Source organism: Tiliqua scincoides, chromosome 1, assembly GCF_035046505.1.
Source record: "Tiliqua scincoides isolate rTilSci1 chromosome 1, rTilSci1.hap2, whole genome shotgun sequence".
Taxonomy (NCBI): Eukaryota; Metazoa; Chordata; class Lepidosauria; order Squamata; family Scincidae; genus Tiliqua; species Tiliqua scincoides.
The window spans coordinates 110,131,719-110,157,223 of NC_089821.1; the positions used below are offsets into that span (position 1 = coordinate 110,131,719).

The window sequence follows — 25,505 nt, forward strand, 5'->3', positions numbered from 1 at the left end:
GTTCTAGGATAAATTTTTCTTCTGAAATAATTCTGTTAAGTTTTAACTTCAAACATTCAGACACAAAGAACTGACTGAAAAGACATCATCCCAAGAAAGTCCTATGGTGACCTAAAATTCCAATACCTTTCACATTAAGCTGGGCTGAGCAAAAGTCTTTTCCAACATCATTGCTAGCTTGGCAGGTATACTGTCCAGTGTCTCGTTTGCCTACTCTCAGGATCCTTAAGTGGGCTGTATTTGCTACAAAAGTAATGGCATAGTTTCCTCCTGTACGGATCTCTCGGCCATCTTTCGCCCAGGTCACACGTATTGGTTGGGCTCCGGTCACGTGACACTCAAAGTCAGCACTCTGTCCAACAGGAACATCTATGGACTTGGGTGTAATATCAAACAAGGGTGCTTGCTTAGGTTCTGGGAATTAAAAGGAACAGGAGAGTGTTGATTGACATTTTCCCTTTGTATCTATAAATATACAGGCAACTACTAAAGAAGAAATAAATAAAACAGAAGCCTAGCACTAGAGGTAGCGGTTCCAACAGCATTGGTAGCTGTGCAAGAGTACTGCCCTGTGTGGCTCATCTCGGCTTTCAACAGATAAGAGTTGCCACATTATCTATGTAAGAGGCTTGCACATCAAAGTCATCTCTTAAAGGCGCACCATCTTTATACCAAGTAACACTAATAGGTTCTGCTCCATTTAGGCGGCAAACAAACTTGATAGGAAAGCCAAGAGTTTGCTCGGTGTCCTTTAATTTCCTTGCAAAAGAAGGTGGACGTTTTCGTTAAAAAAGGCAGGCATGCAATAAATAGTAACTATAGGATTCCTGCAGCCTCTGCACCAGATTAAACACTGCTAAAAGAGTGAAAGAGCTCTAAAGATTAACACACAATAAAATAAAGGATCCCAGGAAAGAAAAGTATATACAAAGATGAGTTGTAAAAGTTCTGAGTTTCAAAGCTGTAATACGTTTTTCCTTTTTCTTCTCTTCTGGCATTGGAATGAAGATAGGAAGAGCAGGAATTTCTTTAAAATGTAAGTAATGTTTTCATTAAAATACATAAATATAGCATACAGTTCCAAAATCCCTTTCCACCAACTTTAACAGCCAAATGCAGCAACTAAATAAATAAACCTTACCTTCAGCTGGAACTTCAACTGGAACAGCAACCCTGGCATCTGGAACATCTGGGAAGTCCAATGTATGAAGAAAGAAGTGATCATATTAATCTTTCAGATTTGGGGCCCAATCCTATGCCTGGGCAGTGCAGTTTTTGCATGTGCAACGGCCATTGCAAAAGTGCCATAAGGACTTTATGGTGGCCAGGATACTAACAGCAACGGCAGAAAGGCCAGGGCCAATCGGTTGGGCTTCTGTGATGGTGGGATGACTAGCAGAAACCACCGACGGTAAGTTTCCCACAGGGTGGCCAGGAAGTGTTCCTGATGGGAGGGCGGGGGAAGGCAGGGAGGGGGCAGAACTGGGCAGGGGAGGGTAGAGCGGTTCAGGCCTGGGAGGGCAGGGATAGCAGCAAAAGCTGCTGCCAAATCCTATACTCCCTCCCACATATTAAAGCCCTTCACAGGCTACTTGAGTCTGCGCCAGATATGGAGCTGGTGCAGATTCAAGTAGCCCCATAAGGGCTACCTGGCCCTGACATGGGGTAAGGGAACCAATGGTGTTTTTAGACTTCCTCCCCTCATAGCAGCCCCTTAAATCCCCCCAATACTATTCCTGAAATTCTGAAGGACTGTATAATGTCATAAAATTGGGGGAAAAGAAAATCTACAGGGAACTTGTGCATCTGCCCCTTTAGAAACATGCACAAAGTTCTTTGATTCCAGTCCGTGCATGTCCAGATACAAAAATAAAGCTTGCTATGCATGGCACTCCTGTTTTTTTACCTGGAGGCTTCACTTCCAGTTTGATCTCTGCAAGAGAAGAGATGAATGTGTTTTATTCGAAATGATTTTTACTTCACGTACATTCTTTCAGTTCTTACATGGTAAAACTACTGTACATTTTTTAAAGCAGAAAAAAGCCTGTACTGACCTTTAGTTGTCAGGTAAAGTTCAGCAGTGCTTCTTGCTTCGCCTCTTGGCTCAAGACGAGCAATTACAGAATACACGTCTGAAATCAAAAGGGCAATTTGATATGGTGCCGCAGTTACAAGGGAAATTAAAAAGAAAGGGCAGAGAACGAAACTGTTGGAACTTTACCTTCATCATCCGCAGTTACATTGTGGATTGTCATGTAATGGCAGCGGCCCTCGCTCCTAAAGCTGTACTTATGACTCTCTCTCAGTTCAACTTTGCCTTTATACCATGTGACAACCGCATCATCAAAAGATACTTCACACTCAAAAGTTGCAGATTGGTATTCACTCACCACTATATTCTGAATGGTTTTTGTGAACTGAATTGGTTCAGCTGTTTTCAAAATAAATGAAAAATAAAACCATTACTCCTTTCCACGATTCATTTTTTTTTCTTGATCATATACAGTTTTACATACATGCATGACTGTCAAAAGGCTATAGAGCAGCCAAGTAGGACTTTGGGACTGCAGGTAAGGATTTGCAGGGGAGGGGCCTGGGGCAGGGTTCCCCCTTAAGGGGGAATGGCCCAGTTATGGTTCCTTACGGTGGGTCACAACCCACTGTTTTGGGAACCACTGCTATAGATAGTAAAGGAATGAGCATTGCATGGGCAGTGTGTTTGTGGAAGTGAATTAGAAACATAAAATAGTTAGCACAATGATCCATTATGCAAGAATCAAGAGAAGAGATGAAGAAAGGCACCATGATCATAGTAAGAGTCATATAACATATTAAGCAGTAAATAATAAAATAAAATAATTAGTGGAAAAGTTTTGTTATAAGAATTTTGAAAGAGAAAAAAATTAAAATATTTTGGTGACAATCTTACTGAGATCTCAGAGAGAGAGAGAGAGAGAGAGAGAGAGAGAGAGAGATTTGCTCCAATCAGAGAGTTGTCCCTCGTTGTTCTTTCCTTAGCTTTATAGCTTATTCATGAATATTAACTCAGACCTATTTATTATAATAAAGATATAAACAAACCTTCAATTGTCAGGTTTGCAGATGTTTCTAGATGGTCAAACCTGCAGGTATACCGCCCCTGGTCTTCCGTTTTGACTTCCTTGATAATGAGCCTATGCATCTTCTCTGAGACTTCTGCTGAGTATCTACCTCCTATCTTAATGGCCTTTCCATTTCTGAGCCACTGGGATTTTGCATTTGGAACTGAGAACTGACAAACCATGGAGCATGTAAAGCCCTCCTTGAGAGAAGTATCACGCAGTGGTCGTTCAATTGCAGGTTCTGTTGACAAGTTAAAGTGCATATTTTAGGAGATATAAGGCAAACCCTACATCAGACCTTAAGGTAGTTTTAAATACAGTGTTTGCTCTTACCAATTACAGTAAGCTTAGCACTGGCAATATGAGGTCCACAGACCACTCTGTAATTTCCCTGATCTTCAAGCTGACAATTCCTAATCTTAAGTATGTGTCGATCACCATCAATTTTTATATCATACTTCTTGTTAGAGTCCAGTTTTTCTGTGCCTTTGTACCAGGAAAGTTTGATTTCTGGATAGTTTATTTTAATCTCACATTCAAACACAGCATCTTCATCTGTTAATATAGTCAGATCTTCAATGTCTCTGATCAGGGTCACAGGCTGAAAAACAGTAACCATGATTTCATCTCTCCTTCAAAGCTCAGGTCATGCTATGTAATAATAATATTACTATAAACTAACATATACTATCATATAGTAATATACAGCATTAATCACCTCTGTCTGTGTAAGTCTTTGCTGAATAAATGATACCAGTTCATCAAATTCTTGCTCTTCCATTCTAGATCTCTCTTTCACTTCAATCTCCTGTTGAAGAAAAGACTGTGATTTAACATGAAATAAAGCTTTTCCCTTTACTATTCCTTTCCCCCCAAGTGCTATCTAACCAAAGTAGTTATGTGTACCCATAACAATTTAACTTTGCTTACTTACAAGGGAGTTACGCCCCAGTCTTTCTGAAACTCCCCAGATTAGCCAAGGGTAATAGATGTTAGCACAGTGAAAGCTACCAGGTTACCTACTTCTTTCTTTTTCAGGTGTCCCTAAAATTAAGTTTTAATTCATACATTTCATATGAAGATCTCTGACTCAAATCTTTCAGAGAAGGAACATTCGATAGAATTTACTTAGGCCCCAATCCTACCCCCCACCAGTTTATGTTGTGTGTTGCCAAAAGTGCATGCACTGCATCCTGTGGTGGAGAGCAGATGGCTCCTGGTAGATCACATGACTGCTAATGGGTCTCTCAGACCTATGTCAGTTATTTAGCTGGCAGATGTCCGAAGAGCCTCAGATGGCAGATCTGGACCAGGAATGGAGGATAAACTAATAATAATAATAATAATAATAATAATAATAATAATAATAATAATAATAATAATAATAATAATACAGGTATTTATATACCGCCTTTCTTGGTCTTTATTCAAGACTTTATTCAAGGCGGTTTACATAGGCAGGCTTATTTAATTCCCCGTAGGGATTTTTACAATTGAAAGAAGGCTCTATCTTTCAAGAGCCACAACAATTCAGATGTTTCATTCTGATCTGGCCTCCATCCAGGCCTCCATCCTCCCACGCTCAGAGCAGATGGAATAGCTCGGCTTCAGCTTGTCAGCTGCTTCAAGGTCGCACAGTGCCAGTGGCCTCGAACTGGCTACCTTGTGGATGTTATCTTCAGGCAAATGGAGGCTCTACCCTCTAGACCAGACCTCCTGCCCCTGGATAGGATCCTGGCATGTACAACTGCTGCTGAGATCCACCCCTCCCACCACTGAACCCCCACTTGTCTGGCCTGCTCCCTGACCCTCCCCAATTTGCCAAGGACTTGCCCCCACTGCTACCTTATCTGCTCCCGCATAGCCTGGTTGACTCCTTGGTGTGCATGTGGGGCCTCTGGCCATTTGTGCCAGTGATCCTACAATGCATAACAATGGCACACATTTTGTCGTGCTGCATCAGCAATTACAGTGGCAGATTGCAAGATCTACTGCCATAAGCACCCAATAGGATTAGGTCGTTTGTAGATCAAATAAGTCCTGGATTTAACATATGAACTCTTTGCAGCTAATATTTGTACACTTGAAATGTTCATTGCATTGAATTTTTAAAATTATTTGACAGTATAAAAATATTTTTTCAACTAGCTTGAAATAAACATGGAAGATCTACTATGATATCCATATTTACCAGTCTATGGGTTTCTTCTTCTTGGCTTTGTTTTAGCAATTCAAAGGCTTGGAGGAGACCTCGGAAATCTGTAATTCCATACATTCGAGCATATTTCTCATATTCTTTAGGATCTACATTTTTTAGAAGTTCCATGATATCAATGGCCTTTTCTTCCTCATCTTCCTTTCTTTTCGTTGGAGTCCTATATAAATAGCCATTTCATTTGTTAGACAAATAGATATCATATTTTCTCCTTCTCACAGTAATATGAATTGCATGCAAGATCCTAGAAGTTCTGACACTGACTATTCATTTTAAAAAGGACTCTAAGCTGCTCAGATACTACTCACAAATTTAGTTTAGTTTTAAATTTTAAATTTAAACTGTGTATAATGTAGCATGCCATGACGCTAAGTACATTACAGTTTGAGTGTCCCCTTATGATTTCTCTGAACAAGGAAGAACCTTTAGTCATGTCTTATGCACAAGACATTTAAATTGAATCTTCAGAGGCATTCTTATTAGACTGACCTCACACTGTGGAGGGTCTCACAAAGATTTGCTAGACTCTACTAGAGAATCACCTATATTGTCATTCACCAACTTCCATTGGGCAGAAATAAAGCATTTGGGTAACAGGAAGGTTAATTTTTCAGTGGTATTTTTATCTATTTTAAATCCCTTTTTTAAAGTTATGATTGCTGTGGCTCCTAACTTTATCAGTATTTTGGCAAGAGCTAAAGACATATTTCTTCTACAAAGTTTTATTTTGATTACGTTTACGTTAAGTTTAATTATATTTAAGCTGTGTTCTCCCTTCTCTCTTGCTGTATATTTTGATCTAGTTTTATTGTTTTTATCTGGTGTGCTCCCTGGGGCATTTGGTGGGCCGCTGTGAGATACAGGAAGCTGGACTAGATGGGCCTATGGCCTGATCCAGTGGGGCTGTTCTTATGTTCTTATGTTCTTATGTATTTTTTATTGTGTTTATGAATTTTTAAATTCTTGTTGTTCGCTGCCGTGGGTCTTCTTGAGAAGAGAGGGAATATGTGTTTTTAAAAATACCCATATAAATAAATGAACTCACTAGTATTCATTCACAGCCCAATCCTGCGCTCCCATGGCACATGGCTGTGATGACACCAAAAACAGCGGCCGCCGCATCCAGCACATCCACGGCAACTCAGGAGAAGGGGACTTTCACCCCTTCCTCTGGGTAAGGGAAGTAACCCTAGCAATGAGGCTACTCGATTCACCGTCAACCAAAAGGTCGGCGGTGAGGGAAGAGCGTTTGTGTAGGGCGGCGAGCCCTGCACAAACGCTCTGGATCCGGTGGAGCAGAGCTCCCTGGACCCGCCTCCCTCCCTCCCCCGGCATGCCACCCAGCCACCCTCTTCCCGTGTCCCCCCTTCCCGTAACGCCTTCTTCTTCAAGGCAGCTTACATTAAGATTTTTCTAAAATGCACATAATAACAGAAAATAAAACAATAAGCAATAATAACACAAACAAAACAATCATTTAAAAAATTCAAAAACTTGAGAAGTAAAAAATAATGAGCCAAAAGAGAGCAGAAACCCATTTAGTATTGTAGCCTGAGCGGGTTATATTTCTTAATTCAAATACTAAGTTTCAAAGTAATCTACTTTTCCTGACGTATAAAATTGCATTGTGGGAGCAATTTCAGTACTTACTTCTTTAGTTTTGCCCTGAGATCACCTTCAATTACTTCTTGTTTCTTTTCTTCAACTTGTAGGTTGGCACTGCTTTCAATTTCACCATGTTGGTTGAAAGCCACACATCTGTACTGGCCAGAATCTGTTTTTGTAGCATCTTTTATTTCCAGTTTGGCTTCATCTCCTTTTTGCTGAATGACAATGCGACCTGCTTGGTTGAGCTGCCTCCATTTTCCCTTCATCCATTTCACATTAGGGATTGGATCACCACCAACTTTAGCAATAAATGTTGCTACACTCTCTGAGTGAGAAAAATAAAGAAAATATGCATCACGCAGGTTTAAGGAAAACAGAAGTCAACATTTTCTGTCAAATGCAAAAAAATCTGAATTTATAACTTTTGGAAGGTGGACTTACTTTCAATTACAGTGATACTTTGGGGCTCTGAGACAAAATAAAGTTTCCCATCAGTAGGTGCTTTCTTAGCCGCTGGTGCAGCTGCTGGTTTTTCTGGAAAGTAAATTGAAGGATTTAAATTGTGGGGTATAAATTAAGCAGCCTAAAAGTAAATCACTACCAACACATCATAGATATTAATAAAACTACTGTAAATATTTGCCCATCTTATATATAGGGTTCATCTGTATATATTCATGTTATATAGTATAAGAGGTGTTCACCATTACCTTTTGACTATGTTATGGAATATCGGACACCCTTTAACTCTTAGCTAAGGGTAGCTTTCTTTAAGACCATGAACAAATGTTTCTTGATGGTGTGGCATCCTCAGACAATACCATACCATGCCATGATGCATGTGGACATGCAAATCATACCACATTTTGTGCAATTCCCCCAGCAAAAAAGCATATTCATCATGTTAACATGTGTGAAGCTAACCCTAGTTACCATTAACAGGAAGATGATGGACAGGCATCGCATTTTGAATTTCCATGAAAGCACCTAAACATTTGTTTCACAGTACCTTTAATTGTCACTTTGGACTTGCAAGTATCACTTCCAGCCACGTTTGAAGCTTTGCATACATACTCGCCAGAATCAGTTTTGGTAACTGCCTGGAGTTCCAAAAGAGCATTCCCATTGACAAAGCTAAAGCTGCATTTATCAGACGATCTCAGTTCTTTCCCGGCTTTTAGCCACTGGACTCTGATTGGCTGGGAACCCTGGACGTGGCAACGGAGCTGTAAGATTTTGCCTTCATCTATTGTCACTGGTTTAAGAGGCTGATCAAATATGGGTGGCTTTTTGGGTTCTGAAATGCCATTGCAAAGGATGAAATTCAGAAAGGAAAGGAAGAAAAGTAGTTAGGTACCAATGTCACTGCAGCAACAAGATATAGATCCAGGTAAGATTCATGTTTTCCAATGTATGCTAAAGAATGTACATCGTTCTTGTGTACTATGGTGAATTCCATTTTCCAGAACAATGTCTGAACAGTAAAAGCAACACTGTATAGATTAGATTTTTAAAAGCTTTCTTTTAAAAAAAGTAGTCAGTCTTATCAGAATGGAAGTATAAAATGCATATGCTGTAAAGTGATGTATAAAGCTGTTATTTTGCACATACACACACAAACAAAAAACAAGAGGGAGAGAGAAACAAATATAAGAGCTTTTAAAAGTATTCATAGTGCAATATTGTACTGTTACCCTTCCTTCTAGCAATATTTTCAGCACAAACTACCAAGGATTTCCAAATTGGCACAAATTGATTTTTTCATGCTGATAAAAAGCTTCCACTTTGGATGCATTTAATATGAGGCAAGCATCATATTTAAAAAGCATGCAAGTCACCTATTGACATTTCTGGCTATTTCCTTGAAAACATTTTCTGCATATATTCTTTACTGAAATGATTCTATATTATGTTAAAACAAATTAAGGGAATAGTTTCTAACAAAAAAAGCATTATATGTTAATATAAGCATTAAAAATATGAAGATGTAACTTTTTAAAGATGCTCCTTATTTAAGAAAAAGCATCTAATGGACATCTGTTTCAGTCATAATCAGTGCTTAGCCTCTTCAAACAAGCACAACTGATTTTTAAAGATGTTGGTTAACAGCGGCACTTTTTAGTAACAAACATCTCAAACAATGAAGAATTTAGGTACAATTTTCTGTTATCTGATTAGTATTGCAATCTGACTTCTGTCACTTGCATGTATATATACCAGATTGCATATCACCAGATACAGAATAGTTATCAAAAGGAATGATGATATATATACAAATCCAGAATTCATTTAGACAGTAACAGAAATAATGACAGCTTATGAACGGACAAAGAAAAATTAACTATAAAGCAGACAACTGCAAGATGAACTAACCTTTAACAACAACTGAAGAAGTACACAGTGTACTCCCAGCTTCATTGGATACTTTGCAGGTATATAAACCTGCATCAATTTGGCTTGCACTCTTAACTTGAAGAAGAAGTGTGTTGTTCTTGAATGATATTTCACAGTTAGGGCTTTCATAGATCTCCTGGTTATTCTTGTACCAGGCAACAGTTAGAGGTTGAGAACCAGAAACACGGCCCTCGAGCTGGAATGCATTTCCTTCTGTTTCTTCTACCGTTTCAGACAGTTTTTTGGTGAAAGAAGGTGGAATCAGCCGTTCTGTTGGGAAGGAAGTAAATCTCAAGATCTGTACACAAAACTGAAAATAGAATACTGAGACTGATTTGTCAAGAAATATGTCTAAAGAGTATGGGTTCAAGTCATTAACCCCTTGGGGGTCTCTTCAGCATCACACAATAAGGCCACTTGTTCCATATTTTAAATCTGGTTGTTTATATAATGCTGGGTTTTAGACAGACCAGGGACAGACTGCACTTGCTCCCGGTGTGGAAGGGATTGTCACTCCCGAATCGGCCTTTTCAGCCACACTAGACGCTGTTCCAGAACCACCATTCAGAGCGCGATACCATAGTCTTTCGAGACTGAAGGTTGCCAACACACAGTAATTTTAAAAGATAACTTTTTTAGAAATAAAAAAGATGCCAACAGAGCATAGATTCAAAGCAGTATAGATTTAGGAGTCTAGTCACCCTCTCAACAACTTTTTTCATTTTCCAATACAGTGATGCCTCGCAAGACGAATGCCTTGCACAATGAAAAACTCGCAAGACGAAAGCGTTTTGTGATTTTTTTGGTGACTCGCAAGACAAATTTTTCTATGGCTGTGCTTCGCAAGATGAATTTTTTGCCTTTTTTTTTTGGTTTGTTTTAAATCGCGATTCGCAAGATGAAAATTTCACAATACGAAACGACTCGTGGAACGAATTAATTTCGTCTTGCGAGGCACCACTGTATTTTAAATATTTACTCTGAAAAACCCTTAGATTTAGATGTACATCTTGAAAATACAGAGGTTTCAGTGGATAGGTGTCTCTGATTTCTACCAACCCTGCCAGGTGACATGTGGTTAGTATATGCCATTCTGGAAAATTTCTTGACATGCAAGAGTGGCTTTTGACAGGTATAAGGATGGTGTGAAAGTTCAGGGACAAGAATGAAATTTTGCTTTTGGTTCTTTGGATACAAGCCAATACGTATTTCTTTTGCCTTTCATGGCAGCCAGTTCTAATCCAATAGATGACATAATACCTTTAATATTAAGTTGAGCTGTACAAGATTCCTTTCCAACTTCATTGCTAGCATGACATGAATATTTCCCAGAGTCTCCTTTGTCCACTTTCAGAATTGTCAGGTGGGCGATATTGTCCACATAACTGATCTGGTAGTTCCCACCAGTTCGTAATTCTCGGTTATCCTTTGACCATGTAACCTTAATTGGACGTGTTCCAGAAATGTGGCATTCAAAGTCAGCACTGTCCCCAGCAACTGCGTCAACAGGTGCAATTGGGATGTCAAATAATGGAGGAGTCTTCCCTTCTAAAGTTTGGAAGAAGAACTAATATGTAACTTTTGTACATCTTAAAACGTAAGTATGATATCTTCAAATAAGAAATAGAAAATTTAGGACAAGTCCTAAGTAAAGTACATTAAGAGGGTTTCAGACTGGACATCAGTGTTGATGTGCTATAAAAGTATCAGTTGATGATATTGAAGAAAATACATATTTAATTCTTGACAAACCTGTAAGGATGAGTCTAGCACTGGAAGAAGCAGTTCCAATAGCATTGGAAGCTGTGCAAGTATATTGTCCAGAAAGACTCATATCAGTTTGTGAGATCTGTAGAGTTGCAACGTTATTTGAATATGATGTTTGCACATTATAGCCATCTCTAATTTGTGCACCATCTTTATACCAGGTGACTTCAATAGGTTCGGAGCCAGTAATGCCACAATCAAAAGTAATTGGTAAGCCAACAGTTTCATGGATATCTCTTAATTTTCGGGAAAATGACGGAGGAAGTTTACGCTCTGCAAGGAAACATATTTTGTACAATGAAGAGTTGTTGAATGGATGCTTCAGTTCTTATAGCATACTCATTCTGTACAAAACTTTTCACAGAAATAAAATACATGGATTTATATTATTGAAATCAATAGAAATTGGATGTGACCAGCTTATTCCAACTCTTAGCTGAGCTGAAGCCATTATCTTCAGAATTATTTTTCAACAATTTCTATCAGAGTAATTAATAGTAGACAATATAGAAAGGGGAATTTATTTTTAAAGTGTAGGGAATGTTCATTTTTATTAGCAAGAGCAAAAAAATTGACTGACTCCTAGAAGAGACTTTATAGATAAGCTCTGGCACAACAGTTTGGCTCCATAGCATTCTGTTGGAACATCTCAGCATGTTTTTTTTTTAAAAAAAGAGCAATAATAATCTCTTAAGCTTTTACAAGTGTATTGTAATAGTCACCTTGAACAGACAGTAGCGCTGAAGAAACAGCTTCTCCAACACTATTTTCCGCTTTGCAGATATACTCTCCACCATCATTGCTATCCACTTGGTTGAACACTAGAGTGGCAACTTGGTTTTTAAAGTGCATTTTAGAGGTAGCAGTTGCTCTTAGTTTTGTGTCTCCTTTGAACCAAGATACAATGATTTCTGGGGTTCCAGCAATTTGGCACTGTAAGGATGCAGAATCTCCAACTGTCACCTGAACAGGGTCCAGGTTTTTGACAAAGTAAGGTGGTTCTAAAGAATAAACACACAGTTACAATATCAGTCACCAATCATCCATTTACACAAACCTCACAACAGTCCTTAGCAACCCCTCCACATTTAACAGAAGCTACAAACCTAATATTGAGACTGTAGCCTGAGAATTATCTTGTCCTGAATCATTTTCTATGTGACAAGAGTACAGTCCTACATCATCCAGTTTGCTGTTAGAGATCTCCAATATGGCAGATGTTTCTGTAGTGGTAATATGACATTTTTCTGACTGAGTTACATTTATTCCATTTTTCCTCCATGAAACCCCAATGGGAGGTGTGCCTGTGAAAGCGCATTCCAGGATAAACTGTTTTCCTTTCTCCACGTTAACATCATTCAATTTCTTCACAAATTTGGCTGGTTCTATCAAGAATAAGAGAGCCCAAGTTAAAGATGTAAGATTTATGGGTGTATTCTCAGTATATGAAGCTGTAACCCTGAAGAAGACAAACCTTTGACAAAGAGATGAGTTGTACAAGAAATTTTGCCAGCTTCATTAATAACAACACATGTATAATCTCCACTTTGGACTGGGTGAACATCAAACAACTCCAGTTCAGCAATGGATTCTTCCAAAGAGATGTTACATCTATGTCCTGGAACAAGCTCGACGCTACCTCTAAACCATTTCACATCAAGGGGAGGGGTTCCTTTAAGAATACTTGTGAATGTTATATTTGCCCCAGACAAAACTTGCAGAGATTCAGGTTTCTTCACAAAAGATGGGGGTTCTAAACACACATAAAAAGAGGTTGATTAAAAAAATTACGTTCAATTTAGACGAGAAAAAATTGTATAAAGAGACTGGATTTTATTTTGTTTTAATATCCTGTTCATTGTTTCTACCTTGGGTTCAATATTTACCTCGGACTATGAAATGTGCTTCACATTCATCAGATCCAGCTACGTTAGTTGCTATGCAAGAATAATTTCCAATATCTGACTCTTCAAGAGCATTCACTCTCAGAGTACAGGTATTATCTGTAAGCGTTGCCTGATATTTTTCTCCACTAGTGATTTCATGTCCATCATGGTACCAAGAAACAGAGATAGGAGGTGACCCAATTACTTTGCATTCAAGAACGCCAGTTGAACCCAGTAGACCATGTGTTTCTTTCAGTGTCTTTGTGAATGAAGGTGGTATAATGCGATCTGTGGAGTATAAAGTGGGATAGATACGTTATAGCATGTTTTCATAGGCATCTTCTTAATAGATTTCCAGGTGTTTAATGGTAGTTGTATCATTTTAGGCATGAAGGAGAAACTTAATAGTATCTCTGAGGTCTTGAAAACAGAAATGCATTCTCTTTTTATCTTGGAAAAGCATGTTCATGCTCTTAATATTTCAATTGTCATTAGAGGTAAAACAATAACACTGCATCACTTGGACAAAAGAATATGTACATGGATTCATTCATAAGACTGACCCTTTGCCACATGTTCCACTACAAGATGATTTGGGGCATAATCTTAGTCAGACTCCAAGCTGGAAAGAGCCATGTAAACCAGCCCATGGGGAGCCATGAAATCCTTGCAAAAAACCAACCTATACAATATATAGGATTGTATCCCTAACAGGGAGCCATGGTCAATGACCTGGTAAATCAAGGGAGCCTCCAGCAGAAAAAGTTTGGGAACCACTGACATAGCACTTACTGGTGCCGATGGGAAGGTCCAGACCAGCCCATGCACACCGGCAGAAAGAGCAGCACATGTTGGATGCAGTAAGTTCTGTGCAGAGTGGAGCAAGGGATGGGGAAAGGGTGGCGATGGGGACAGGGCATGGGCAGGATTAGCAGCGCTGGCACGTGCTGAATCCTATACCCCTTTTTCCAAGTTACAGCTTTTTAAGATGGTTCCAAAGGCACCAGCATCCTTCTATCTACTGATGCAGAAAGAATGCAGAATTGACAATGCCTGTTATTCAACTGACCTGAAACCTGTACAGAAGCTTTGCAACTGCTTTGGCCAACTTTGTTTTTCACCTCAAATGTATATTCTCCACTGTCCTGTAAACCTGCATTCAGAATCTTAAGCCCGGACACTTTGTTGAAGAAAGTGATTTTATATTTGTGGTCAGTAGAAAGCTCATTTCCATCTTTGAACCACCGAGCTGTGAGCTCTGGTGTCCCAGCTACTGTACACTCTAAGGTGCAAGAATCTCCACTGGTGACTTTCATTGGGCCTGGTTTCTCTACAATAGTTGCTGGCTCTGGAATGAAATGCAAAAGATGTAAATATGTAAATTTTTACATATTTTACAAAGTAGCTGCAGTATGTAAATTTATTTATTTATTTTACAAAACTGACCTAGTACTGATAAAGTAGCAAAACATTCCTGACTTCCGGCATCATTTTTAATCTGGCAGGTGTATTTTCCAGTGTTGGTTGGTTCTGCATTTACAACTTGAAGAATGGCAACTTTGTCTGAATAGGACATCCAAACATTTTCACTTTCTCTGATGATTTCACCTTTGTCTTTCAGCCACAGAACAGAAATTGGCTCAGAACCTTCTACGGTAGCCTGCAGTTCAGCTGGCTCCCCAACTATGGCAGTGATATCATTTAGTTTCTTCACAAACCTTGGGGGTGCTGATGAATAGATAGAAAATATACAAGGGAAGAAAGAGATGAAAGGGTGAAAAATGCAGAACTGCTGGAAAAAGATGGTTGCAGCAAGACTTTTACAAACCTTTCAGCATCACAGAGCAAACGCAAGTGTCGCTGCCCACATCGTTGACTGCTTTGCAGTGATATTCCCCAACATCTGCAGCATCCACGTTGAGAATGTGAACGCTAGCAAGATAATTCTCAGACAAAATCTTGTACTTCTTGCTACTTCTGATTTCCCTTTTGTCTTTGTACCATGAGACTTGGAAAGGAGGAGTGCCTTGAAGCTCACACTCAAGGTGAATATCAAGACCTTTCAGAGTTTCAACTGGCCGAGGCTTCTTGCGGAAAACAGGAGGAGCTACAAAAGAGGAGGTTTGCATTGTTGTTAAGTGGAAAGGACCAATGTCATAAAGAAGAGAATATGCTTTTATGAATGTTTACAATTAGGTTGCCATTGATTGAGAGAATTAGGACATGGCCTATGTAAGAAAATGTTTCCGTTTCAAACAAAAAGACCTGGTATGTGAAAGATTGGCCTTTAGTGGAAAATAGTATAGGCTTGCTTAGTGAAAGAGAACAAGCCCCAGCAACCTTCTAGAGCAGGAGGAGCAGAGAAAACAAAGAAGGGCAGGTTCTGACCTTTCACTTTCAATGAAGTACTGCTGCTGGCACTACCAGCGGCATTTTGGGCTTCACAAGTGTAGTCCCCACTGTCTTCGACGCTCAGATTTTGCATTTCAATCACTGCCACAGAATCCACAAAGGACATCCTGTATTTGTTACTGGGATGAATCTGAGTTTCACCCTTGTACCACACAATGTTAATTTCTGGAGAACCACCTATCTTGCATTCATATCTAGTTGAATCATATTCTTTCACAATCCTGGAGGAATCTAGCTTCTTAATAAACCTTGGCGGCTCTATGAAAGAAAGTGAAAGGGGCTGTGTTAGAATTTTAGGAGTTTCAACGATGTGTGTACAAAGTATTGAAGTGTACTGGCAAAGTCATTACTGTCAATCAAAGATCCACAAATCCCTCAAAAGCCAAGCTGTAGAGTACCCAAGTACAACTGAAATAATATCCACCTTAGGAGGATTTTGGTATAAAGCTGTGCAAATATATCACACTAATCTTTTAATGTACATATAACATACACAGTTGGAAGCACAGGGGTTTTTCTTCCTGGACATGCTGCTAAATTATCTCTACTATGTGTAAAACTTGAATTGTTTGTCGCTCTGCAAAGATAAATAACATAGTAATAACTAGATACCACAATCCAATCCTTGCAAACTGGATATCAGTAGCAGCACAGCTGGGCCGACCGGCATGGGGTGGAGTAACATGATGATGCCATCATGTCACCCCCTTGTCATCACATCATCCCCTTGTGTTGGGGCATCACACACCCTCACATCTGGAATGGCTCCGTTTTAGAGCCAAAAGGACACAGGGGCAAGCGGGACAGCCTATCTTCACTCCACTTGCTGCTCAGAGCAGTCAAGTGGAAAGAGCTGTGCATACCCTCCCCCCATGGAAAGCACAGCAAACTCATGGAATGCTGGGGGGGGGGCAACCCACCCACCTGCACCAGGCTTGCTACACTACTGGATATCAGGAGGTGGACACCCATTCACAGATTCACTTAACTGAAGCTTCCCTTCCCCATGTTCCACTCCTTGGTTTCCTCTTTTGATTTATACTCGTAATCTTCAGATGACAGCAAGAAGCTGTCAAGGAGCTTGTCATTACTGCCTAATGCCCCAGCAATGTTGGCCCATCTTACACCCTCCCCCTGTTCCTAGAACAAAGGAACTCAGAATGGACAACTGCCACTACTGCTGAACTGTTTTCGCCACAAAGCAGCACTAATGACAACAGCCTATTTTCTTTTACCTACAGGTTAATTCTTGGGGGGGGGGGATGTGTGATCAGATGTCTACCACAGAGAGTAAAAAGAAAGCACTCAGGATGCTTTCTCTATATCTCATTGGGTGCATGCAGAAGAGATGGTTGAACTTGCCATCTAGTTCCCTTTTTATTTGGAACAATGGATTTCCACAGAACCACACTTGGCAGAAAAAACAACCTATACAAGACAACCTCTCTCTCTCTCTCTCGCTCTTTATATATATTCGCTTATCTGCAAATTCACTTATCTGCAAGGGACAAAATGGATACCTTTTCTCCTTATCTGCACCTATGTTTTTGTTATCTACTATGCAGAGACCTTCCAGAGGCTTCAGAGACCTTCAGAATGGCACTTGTGACCAATGGCTGGTGGAAGATCCCGCTGGTCATTTTAAAGGGGTCTACAGTGGCTGCAAGTGCCATTCTGGAGGTTCTTACAGCCTCTGGAAGGACTCTCCAGCATTCAGAGATACTTTGGTACTTCCTGCTGCACTCTGCTGACTTCCTGAGGGTCTCTGCTGGATTCTTCTAATGGCAGGGAAGACACCCCTCCCCCCCGGTAACCCCTTGTACCTAACCCCACTGATCCCATCAGAGCAATGGTTCATTATCTGCAAATTCACTATGCATTAGGGTTTTCAGGAACCTAATCCTAGCAGATAACGAGAACTGACTTATTAAAAGGACATTCAATGTCCATCCCATTTATGGCTCGTTGTATCTCCACACATTCCTAAATTTAAACAACCTTGTAAGCAATAAACATGATGCACAGCATGGTATTAACTGTCATATAAAAATAACTTCATGTTAAAATCCCCAAAATATTTTTATCAGCTATTACTCTTGATCATGAATACCATCCAATTGCGCCTGCTTCAAAGACCAGAAGATCCATAAATGTCTTTTTAAGTTGCTTGCTTTACAGAACTGAAGGAGAAAAAAAATAGCACTGTTTATAAATTACCTTTGAAACCCAACTGAGCAGCACAAGAATCCTTCCCTGCACTGTTGCTTGCATAGCAGGTGTAAAGTCCAGCATCCCCTTTGCCTACTTTAAGAATGGTCAGTGTTGCTGTGTTTTCTACCAGTGTGATCTTGTAATTGCCACCAGAGCGGATCTCTCTGTTATCTTTTGCCCAGGTGACTTTCATTGGCCCTGATCCTGTGACATGACACTTGAAGGAACCACTTTCCCCAAGAGCAACATCAATGGGTAAAGGTTTCACGTCAAAGAATGGAGGTTTCAGGTGTTCTAAAAAAAAAAAAAGTGAAAACAGACAACATAAGAGACAACAGAACTCTTGCTGTTGCCTTTCCTTCAAAATGGCCCTTGTTCATGGGCTATTTTCAACAGTAGTTCTGTGATTTGTTTATCTTCATTAGAACCAAAACAATCTGTAACTAAGCTAGATTTAATAGGCTACGAACCTGTGAGCTGGAGCTTGGCACTAGAAGAAGCCGTTCCAAGAGCATTATTTGCTGTGCAAGTGTACTGGCCTGAATGAGCAGTGCTGGTCTGCAAGATCTGAAGAGTCGCTACACTGTTTAAGAACGTGGTTTCAATATTGTCATCATCACTCAACAACACCCCATCCTTATGCCAAGACACTTGAAGAGGTTCAGAGCCAGTTATACGGCAATCAAAAGCGATTGGAGAACCAACGGTCTCCTGGATATCTTTCAGCTTTCTTGTAAATGATGGAGGAAGTTTGCGGTCTGCAAAAACAAATTGCAGCATGAAACAATGCATCCTATAAGACTCAAAAGAAAACTGAGATCATGATGCATTTACACTGCAGATGCCAACCTATTTGTTCTCCCTGTGTGACTATACAGGCAGCAAAGGAGAATAAAAGATACCAGGGCTTTAGTAACCCCAACAGAGATTATTCACACATGAGTATTGTACCCACAGTGCAACTGAATTATGGCCTTTCAGGTCTTACATGCAAAGGATTTCAATTCATAGCTTTGGAATGACAAGACCCAATGATTTGAAAGAGAACAGTCACCTTTGACAGTAAGCGCTGCTGTTGTCAAAACAAATCCAACACTGTTTTCTGCTTTGCAGGTGTATTCACCGATGTCAGTATTCTCCACCTTACTGAAAGCAAGTGAAGCTACATTGTTCTTGAAGTGCATTTTGTAAGCCTGAGTTGATCTTAGTTTGGTATCTCCTTTGTACCACGACACTTTAATTTCTGGGGTTCCAGCCACTTGGCATTGTAAAGTTGCAGGCTCTCCAACCGTCACCTCCACACGTTCCAAGTGTTTAACAAAATGAGGTGGTTCTGGAGTAGAAATTAGTATCATCAGTACCCCCAATCAATCTAAACAGATTGTTTAAATAATGGCAATTAATACAAGAATAGTCAACCCATTTAAGACAGTAACACACCTAAGATGGATACTAAGGCATGGCATACGTCCTCTCCAGCATCATTTGCAATTTCACAGGTGTATTCTCCTTCATCTTCTCTGGTACTATTAGGAATTTCCAGGATGCCTGATTTTTCTGTGGTTGTTATGTGACAGTTTGGAGACTGTGTGACGTTTAAGCCATTCTTCTTCCACGTAACTGTAAGTGGAGGAGTCCCACTGAACGTACTTTCAAGAACAATGGGTTTGCTGTGCTCCACGCTGAAATCGCTTAGTTTCTTCACAAACACAGCTGGCTCTGAGTTAAAGTCACATGAAAGAACAGGTCAAACCAGGAACTGGACCATGCGCATATGCATGTGTGCATACGCACATGCACATAAATATATAAGTATGTGGGATGCATTTGGACCAACCTTTCACAAAAAGATGTGTGGTGCAAGAAGCACTGCCAGCGTCATTAGTGGCAAGGCAGGTATAATCTCCAGTCTGGAGTGGTCCTACTTCAAACAATTCCAGCTCTGCAGTTGAATCTGCCAGGATGATGTTGCATGTTTTCCCTGGCACAAGTTCTCTACTTCCCTTAAACCAGTTAACTCTGAATGGGGGAGTTCCTCTGATCAGGCTTCTGAATGTTACGCTCATTCCAGGTAAAACCTCCAGTGGATCAGGTGTCTTTGCAAAAGAGGGAGGTTCTAGATTTATACAGACACAAAGTTTAGACTAAGTGTTAATTGATGTACTAGATACTTGAAATCCATATACAAAGAATAGCAAAGAATAGCAAGAAGATAAAAATATGGTAGGGTTATATAGGGAGCCTTTATCCTATACTGACCTTGCACAGTCAAAAAGGCACTGCATTCATCAGAGCCAGCTACGTTTGCAGCAGTACAGGTGTATGGCCCTGTATCGGATGTGTCCAAAGCATTCACCTTCAAAGCACAGACATTATCTGAAAAGGCAGTTTCATATTTGTCTCCACTGAAAATCTCATTTCCTCCATGAAACCAAGTTACTGAAATAGGTGGTGACCCAGCTATTTTGCATTCCAGAACAACCGAGGAGCCCAGGACACCAAAAGTTTCTTTTAATCTTCTGATAAAAGAAGGAGGGACAACATGGTCTGTGGGGAAAGGCAACAAAGAGCCATATTTAAAGAGGAGACAATACAGGCAAAAGGTAAAAGGAGTAGTAATGGAGAAGAAAGATCTCCAGCAAACCTGAAACATCGACTGAGGACGTGCAGCTGCTTTCCCCCACTTCGTTATGCACTTCAAAAGTGTACAGCCCCCTGTCATTCATGTCAGCAGAAAGAACCTTAAGAGTTGCTACTTTGTTGGAAAAGCTGATCTGGTGCTTGCGACTGTTGGCGAGTTCCCTTCCGTCCTTAAGCCACTTGGTGATTAGCTCAGGTGTCCCACCCACAGTACACTCCAGAGTAAAAGCATTGCCAGCTGTCACCACCATTGGTTCAGGCTTCTCTAGAATCACAGCCGGTTCTGGAATGAGGAAGATAATGCACAAAACTGAGTTGCAAAACCAAGAGCAGGACCCAAATTGCTTGAGTGCTGAGACTGCAAAGGCAGTAAAGATTTAATTCTTTAGAAAGTAATGGTAGCCAATACCCACCGAAAACTTGTAAATATCCCGCGCATTCTCGCATGCCAGCATCGTTTTTAATCTGGCAGATGTACTTCCCGGTATTGGTGGCTTCGGCACTTGCAATTTGAAGAGTAGCAATGTTATCCGAAAAGGAAATCTTGACGTTTTCACTCTCCCGTATTATTTCACCCTTGTCCTTCAGCCACACAACAGAAATAGGCTGGGAGCCTTCTACTACAGCCCTCAGTGCCATGGGTTCCCCACCATAGGTGGAGGTGTCACTCAGCTTCTTAACAAACCGAGGTGGTTCTGGCGCAGAAGAGAATTATTCATGGTCAGAAAAAAGAAAAAGAAAATTGCAAGCAAAACAGAAAGAAAAAGGTGCCCCAGAAGAACCGCTGTTTAGAAATACTAACCTTTGAATTTTACACTGCAAGCACAAGTGTCACTTCCCACCTCATTTGACACTTTGCACTGATATTCCCCAGTGTCCGCAGCTTCAAGGTTAAGAATGTGAACGCTGGCATTGAAGTTCTTAGTTGTAACTTTGAACTTCTTACTGCTTCTGACTTGCTTTCTGTCCTTGAACCAGACAACTTCAAATGGTGGTGTGCCTGCAATTTCACACTGAAGGATGACATCAGAGCCCTTAAGTGTATCTACCGGGCTAGGTTTCTTGCTAAAAACAGGAGGTTCTATAAAAAAAAAAAGGAATATGAGAATATGTAACTGGACTCCTGGGAGAGGTTTCTTGCTAGCAGGAGAGGAGGCAAGCCATTCGGGGACAGAAGCCAGAAGATATCCTTGTAAATCCCTATTTAGGTGCCTAGGTGGTCCTCTTGCTTTCGAAAGTGCTGAGAGCACAGCAGTTCATTTTGAGGTCATTTCTATATCCAAAGTTGTAAAGTCCTGTTTGAAAACTTGGCACCTCCCCTCAAATTCTTTTCACACGTAGGACTGGATTTTCCAAATAAATGCAGTTAATAAGGAAGAGTTGCATCTACACAGAATCTTTGATGCATGCCATGATTTTGCCACACCCCCAGTTAGACCCATTATCCTTGATTTGATACTCCCTAGGCCATACTCAGGCTCTTTCATAACATATTTTCAGACTGGCTTCCTCTCTATCCTTATGGGTGTTGTAAATTTAAAAAAGACACATGTGATTCTTTCCCCCCTTATAATTCCTGTTCACATCTAATGTCTTCTCTAACTATAGCCAGGAGGTAACTGACAAGCATCTCACAGCACTGCAGCTGGCACAGATAACAGAAAGCCGGTACTCCTACTATTGTAACCTCATATCTGGCATTATCACCCACTTCTTTGATCCGTCCACCTGTTGTCTCTTGTCTTTTAACTTCCTAGGTATTAGTTATAGGTTCAAGAAGTGCATCCTGAAGTACAGAGTGCTTTTAGAACTTACATGGCCACAGAATGGATTACAGGAAATGGATTCTACCCCTTATTGTCCTGTGCTACTGTATAGTTTGGTAACTTCTGGTTCAGACCAATGACCAAAAGAAGGCCCATTAGTCTTGATTCTTGAGAGGGGAAGAGCATTCAGTGAGGGAAAATGTTCAAGGAGGGTTCAAAGACTTCTATATACAACTTACATTTCCATGTAGGGCCTTCTATAAATAAGGCTGTTTCTTCTGCTCTTAAATTTTTCAAGATTCTTTTACTATATGTGTACTTGGGCCATAATCATCAGCACCTTTACAATTTCCCCTACAACTTTAGCTTGGGTCATCTAATTACACATCTTCATCAGTACTTTTGACTATTTGTGTCCAACTACCAATCTTCTGGCCCTTTAAGAGTGGAAAATATGACAAGGCAAGGGGGGAAGGCTGTGGATATGTTGACTTCTAACCTTTTACTGTGACAGTTGTACTGCAGCTCGCAGTGCCAGCAGAATTGAGTGCTTCACAGATGTAATCTCCACTGTCTTCAGGGTTGGCTTCAACGATGATTAGGACTGCTGTGGAGTCACTGAATGCCATGTGGTGCTTGTCACTAGGATGTATTTCTTGGTCATTCTTGTACCATACAATTTTGATTTCTGGGGAACCACTAATCTTACATTCAAGTTGACATGAATCACCCTGTTTCACCATTGTCGCTGCTTCTAGTCTCTTTACAAATTTAGGAGGTTCTAAGAAACCAGAAGGAAAGTAACATTCAATATTGTACTATGTGATGAGTAAAAACTATTGAGAACATATGAATTTTACCATGGAAATGATACAAAATGGTAAATTCAATTGCAACAACCCAACATTAAGCTTGAGAGAGGAAAAAATGTTCAAATAGCTTTCAAAGAGTTTGTCCATAGTTTGTTCAAGACTTCTACATGCAATTTTACATTTCCATGTAAGCTCTTCTATAAATAATTTGTCATTGTTACAAAAAATGATCACTAACTTAGCATGAATATTTCTATAATATAAATGTCAGCTATCCCAAAAGCAAATGGAAAATTCAGTTTTATTTAATTATTAAAACAACCCCTGACTTTTATTCCCTGATAAGCTGTGGTCCCAATCCACAACTTCAGGCTATTGGGGAGAACAAAGACCAGGTTAGGAGAACAAAGACCACATCTTTTGACAAATGTGCCAAGTCAGGAGGCCACTTGCTAATTTCCTCCCTGGCAGTATGTTGCCACATGAGAGGGATTTGCAGAATTCAGCATTGGCCTGTATTCATGGATTGGGACATCTATATTTTTGTCATTAACTATTTTTATAAAGCTATGTATAAAAAATACACAAAATATAAATAAATGAAATCCAGTGTTACGTTTACAATGATAACAAAAATTCCATTGAACCACATTTAGCATGAATGTAAGGAAAGAATCGCTAATATATATCACTTTAAAAAAAAATTATAGCTCCACAAGTTTAACTGTCTTTCTTTTGCTCCCTTGGAGTTTCAAGAAAAAGTAAGAGAAAACAATTCAGGTCTTTGATACCAACAGATTGAGTTCTAGGATAAATTTTTCTTCTGAAATAATTCTGTTAAGTTTTAACTTCAAACATTCAGAAACAAAGAACTGACTGAAAAGACATCATCCCAAGAAAGTCCTATGGTGACCTAAAATTCCAATACCTTTCACATTAAGCTGGGCTGAGCAAAAGTCTTTTCCAACATCATTGCTAGCTTGGCAGGTATACTGTCCAGTGTCTCCTTTGCCTACTCTCAGGATCCTTAAGTGGGCTGTATTTGCTACAAAGGTAATGGCATAGTTTCCTCCTGTACGGATCTCTCGGCCATCTTTCGCCCAGGTCACACGTATTGGTTGGGCTCCGGTCACGTGACACTCAAAGTCAGCACTCTGTCCAACAGGAACATCTATGGACTTGGGTGTAATATCAAACAAGGGTGCTTGCTTAGGTTCTGGGAATTAAAAGGAACAGGAGAGTGTTGATTGACATTTTCCCTTTGTATCTATAAATATACAGGCAACTACTAAAGAAGAAATAAATAAAACAGAAGATGAAAACCAAAGAGTTGGTACCTGTGACTGTGAGCCTAGCGCTAGAGGTAGCGGTTCCAACAGCATTGGTAGCTGTGCAAGAGTACTGCCCTGTGTGGCTCATCTCGGCTTTCAACAGATGAAGAGTTGCCACATTATCTATGTAAGAGGCTTGCACATCAAAGTCATCTCTTAAAGGCGCACCATCTTTATACCAAGTAACACTAATAGGTTCTGATCCATTTAGGCGGCAAACAAACTTGATAGGAAAGCCAAGAGTTTGCTCGGTGTCCTTTAATTTCCTTGCAAAAGAAGGTGGACGTTTTCGCTCTGTTAAAAAAGGCAGGCATGCAATAAATAGTAACTATAGGGTTCCTGCAGGCTCTGCACCAGATTAAACACTGCTAAAAGAGTGAAAGAGCTCTAAAGATTAATTAACACACAATAAAATAATCACCTTGAACTGTCAAGATGCCCTTTGAAGAGGCAGTTCCTACACTGTTTTCTGCTTTGCAAATATATTCCCCACTGTCACCGATATCCACTTTGTTAAATATTAATGTGGCAACATTGTCTTTGAAGTACATCTTATGCTCTGGAGTAGATCTTAATTTTGTATCTCCTTTGTACCAAGATATTGTGATTTCTGGAGTTCCAGCAACTTGGCATTGCAAAGTTGTATAGTCTCCAACTGATACCTCAAGAGGTCCCAAGTGTGTGACAAAAGAAGGTGGTTCTGAGAACAGAAAGAGTCAATATCAGCATTAAGGTAACTACACCTGAGCCTCGGAACAATAAACTTGAATGGGAAAGAGGCTTGAAGTATCACCAAAGACAGACCTAAAGTAGATACCAGTGCTTCACAAACATCTTCTCCAGCCTCATTCTCCACCATGCAAACATATTCTCCTTGGTCGTCTGTTGTGCTGTTAAGAATTTCCAGAATGCATGACCTGTCCGTTGTGGTGATGTGGCACTTTTCAGATTGACTTAAAGTAACACCATTCTTCTTCCATGTCACTGAAATTGGGAGGCTACCAGTGTATTTGCTCTCTAGAATTATAGACTTGCCTGGCTCCACACAATGATCACTTAGTTTCTTCACAAAAACAGCTGGTTCTAATGCACAATAAGAATCAAGAGTTGAGTATCAATATTCTGCAAACATTTCAATAGTTTAGAGCAGTGGTTCCCAACATTTTTTCACTTGCAGACCTTGGCAGCCCATTTCCATAAATTGTACCCCCCATATTAATGCCATCCCTGCAAGGAATTCTAATACAAACCTGCCTTTTCCTGCCATTGTTCAATTCTTTTTCAAGTACCCCTAAAGGACTTGGTGAATACCCCTGGGGATACATGTACCCCAGGTTGGGAACCACTGGTTTAGAGTGAAAA

At 40.1% G+C, this 25,505-nt stretch overlaps 1 protein-coding gene across 1 annotated transcript in view; it reads right to left on the minus strand.

The window, feature by feature from the left end:
* TTN (titin) overlaps nt 1-25,505 on the minus strand; it is a 322,156-nt gene that overhangs the window by 197,065 nt on the left and 99,586 nt on the right. Inside the window, exons 72-108 of the mRNA XM_066621689.1 lie at nt 24,948-25,226; nt 24,565-24,843; nt 24,150-24,437; nt 23,741-24,028; nt 22,500-22,781; nt 21,037-21,315; nt 20,648-20,929; nt 20,239-20,517; nt 19,854-20,141; nt 19,432-19,710; nt 19,035-19,313; nt 18,649-18,927; nt 18,065-18,352; nt 17,601-17,888; nt 15,360-15,641; nt 14,800-15,078; nt 14,418-14,699; nt 14,041-14,319; nt 12,972-13,259; nt 12,560-12,838; nt 12,192-12,470; nt 11,808-12,086; nt 11,071-11,358; nt 10,579-10,866; nt 9,298-9,588; nt 7,934-8,221; nt 7,366-7,458; nt 6,967-7,249; nt 5,293-5,476; nt 3,820-3,909; nt 3,435-3,702; nt 3,082-3,342; nt 2,222-2,431; nt 2,055-2,132; nt 1,907-1,933; nt 1,142-1,189; nt 127-414 (exon numbers count right to left, since the gene is read on the minus strand). Coding sequence (XP_066477786.1) covers nt 127-414; nt 1,142-1,189; nt 1,907-1,933; nt 2,055-2,132; nt 2,222-2,431; nt 3,082-3,342; nt 3,435-3,702; nt 3,820-3,909; nt 5,293-5,476; nt 6,967-7,249; nt 7,366-7,458; nt 7,934-8,221; nt 9,298-9,588; nt 10,579-10,866; nt 11,071-11,358; nt 11,808-12,086; nt 12,192-12,470; nt 12,560-12,838; nt 12,972-13,259; nt 14,041-14,319; nt 14,418-14,699; nt 14,800-15,078; nt 15,360-15,641; nt 17,601-17,888; nt 18,065-18,352; nt 18,649-18,927; nt 19,035-19,313; nt 19,432-19,710; nt 19,854-20,141; nt 20,239-20,517; nt 20,648-20,929; nt 21,037-21,315; nt 22,500-22,781; nt 23,741-24,028; nt 24,150-24,437; nt 24,565-24,843; nt 24,948-25,226 — 9,189 coding nt within the window. The remainder of the gene's footprint in view (nt 1-126; nt 415-1,141; nt 1,190-1,906; nt 1,934-2,054; nt 2,133-2,221; nt 2,432-3,081; nt 3,343-3,434; nt 3,703-3,819; nt 3,910-5,292; nt 5,477-6,966; nt 7,250-7,365; nt 7,459-7,933; nt 8,222-9,297; nt 9,589-10,578; nt 10,867-11,070; nt 11,359-11,807; nt 12,087-12,191; nt 12,471-12,559; nt 12,839-12,971; nt 13,260-14,040; nt 14,320-14,417; nt 14,700-14,799; nt 15,079-15,359; nt 15,642-17,600; nt 17,889-18,064; nt 18,353-18,648; nt 18,928-19,034; nt 19,314-19,431; nt 19,711-19,853; nt 20,142-20,238; nt 20,518-20,647; nt 20,930-21,036; nt 21,316-22,499; nt 22,782-23,740; nt 24,029-24,149; nt 24,438-24,564; nt 24,844-24,947; nt 25,227-25,505) is intronic.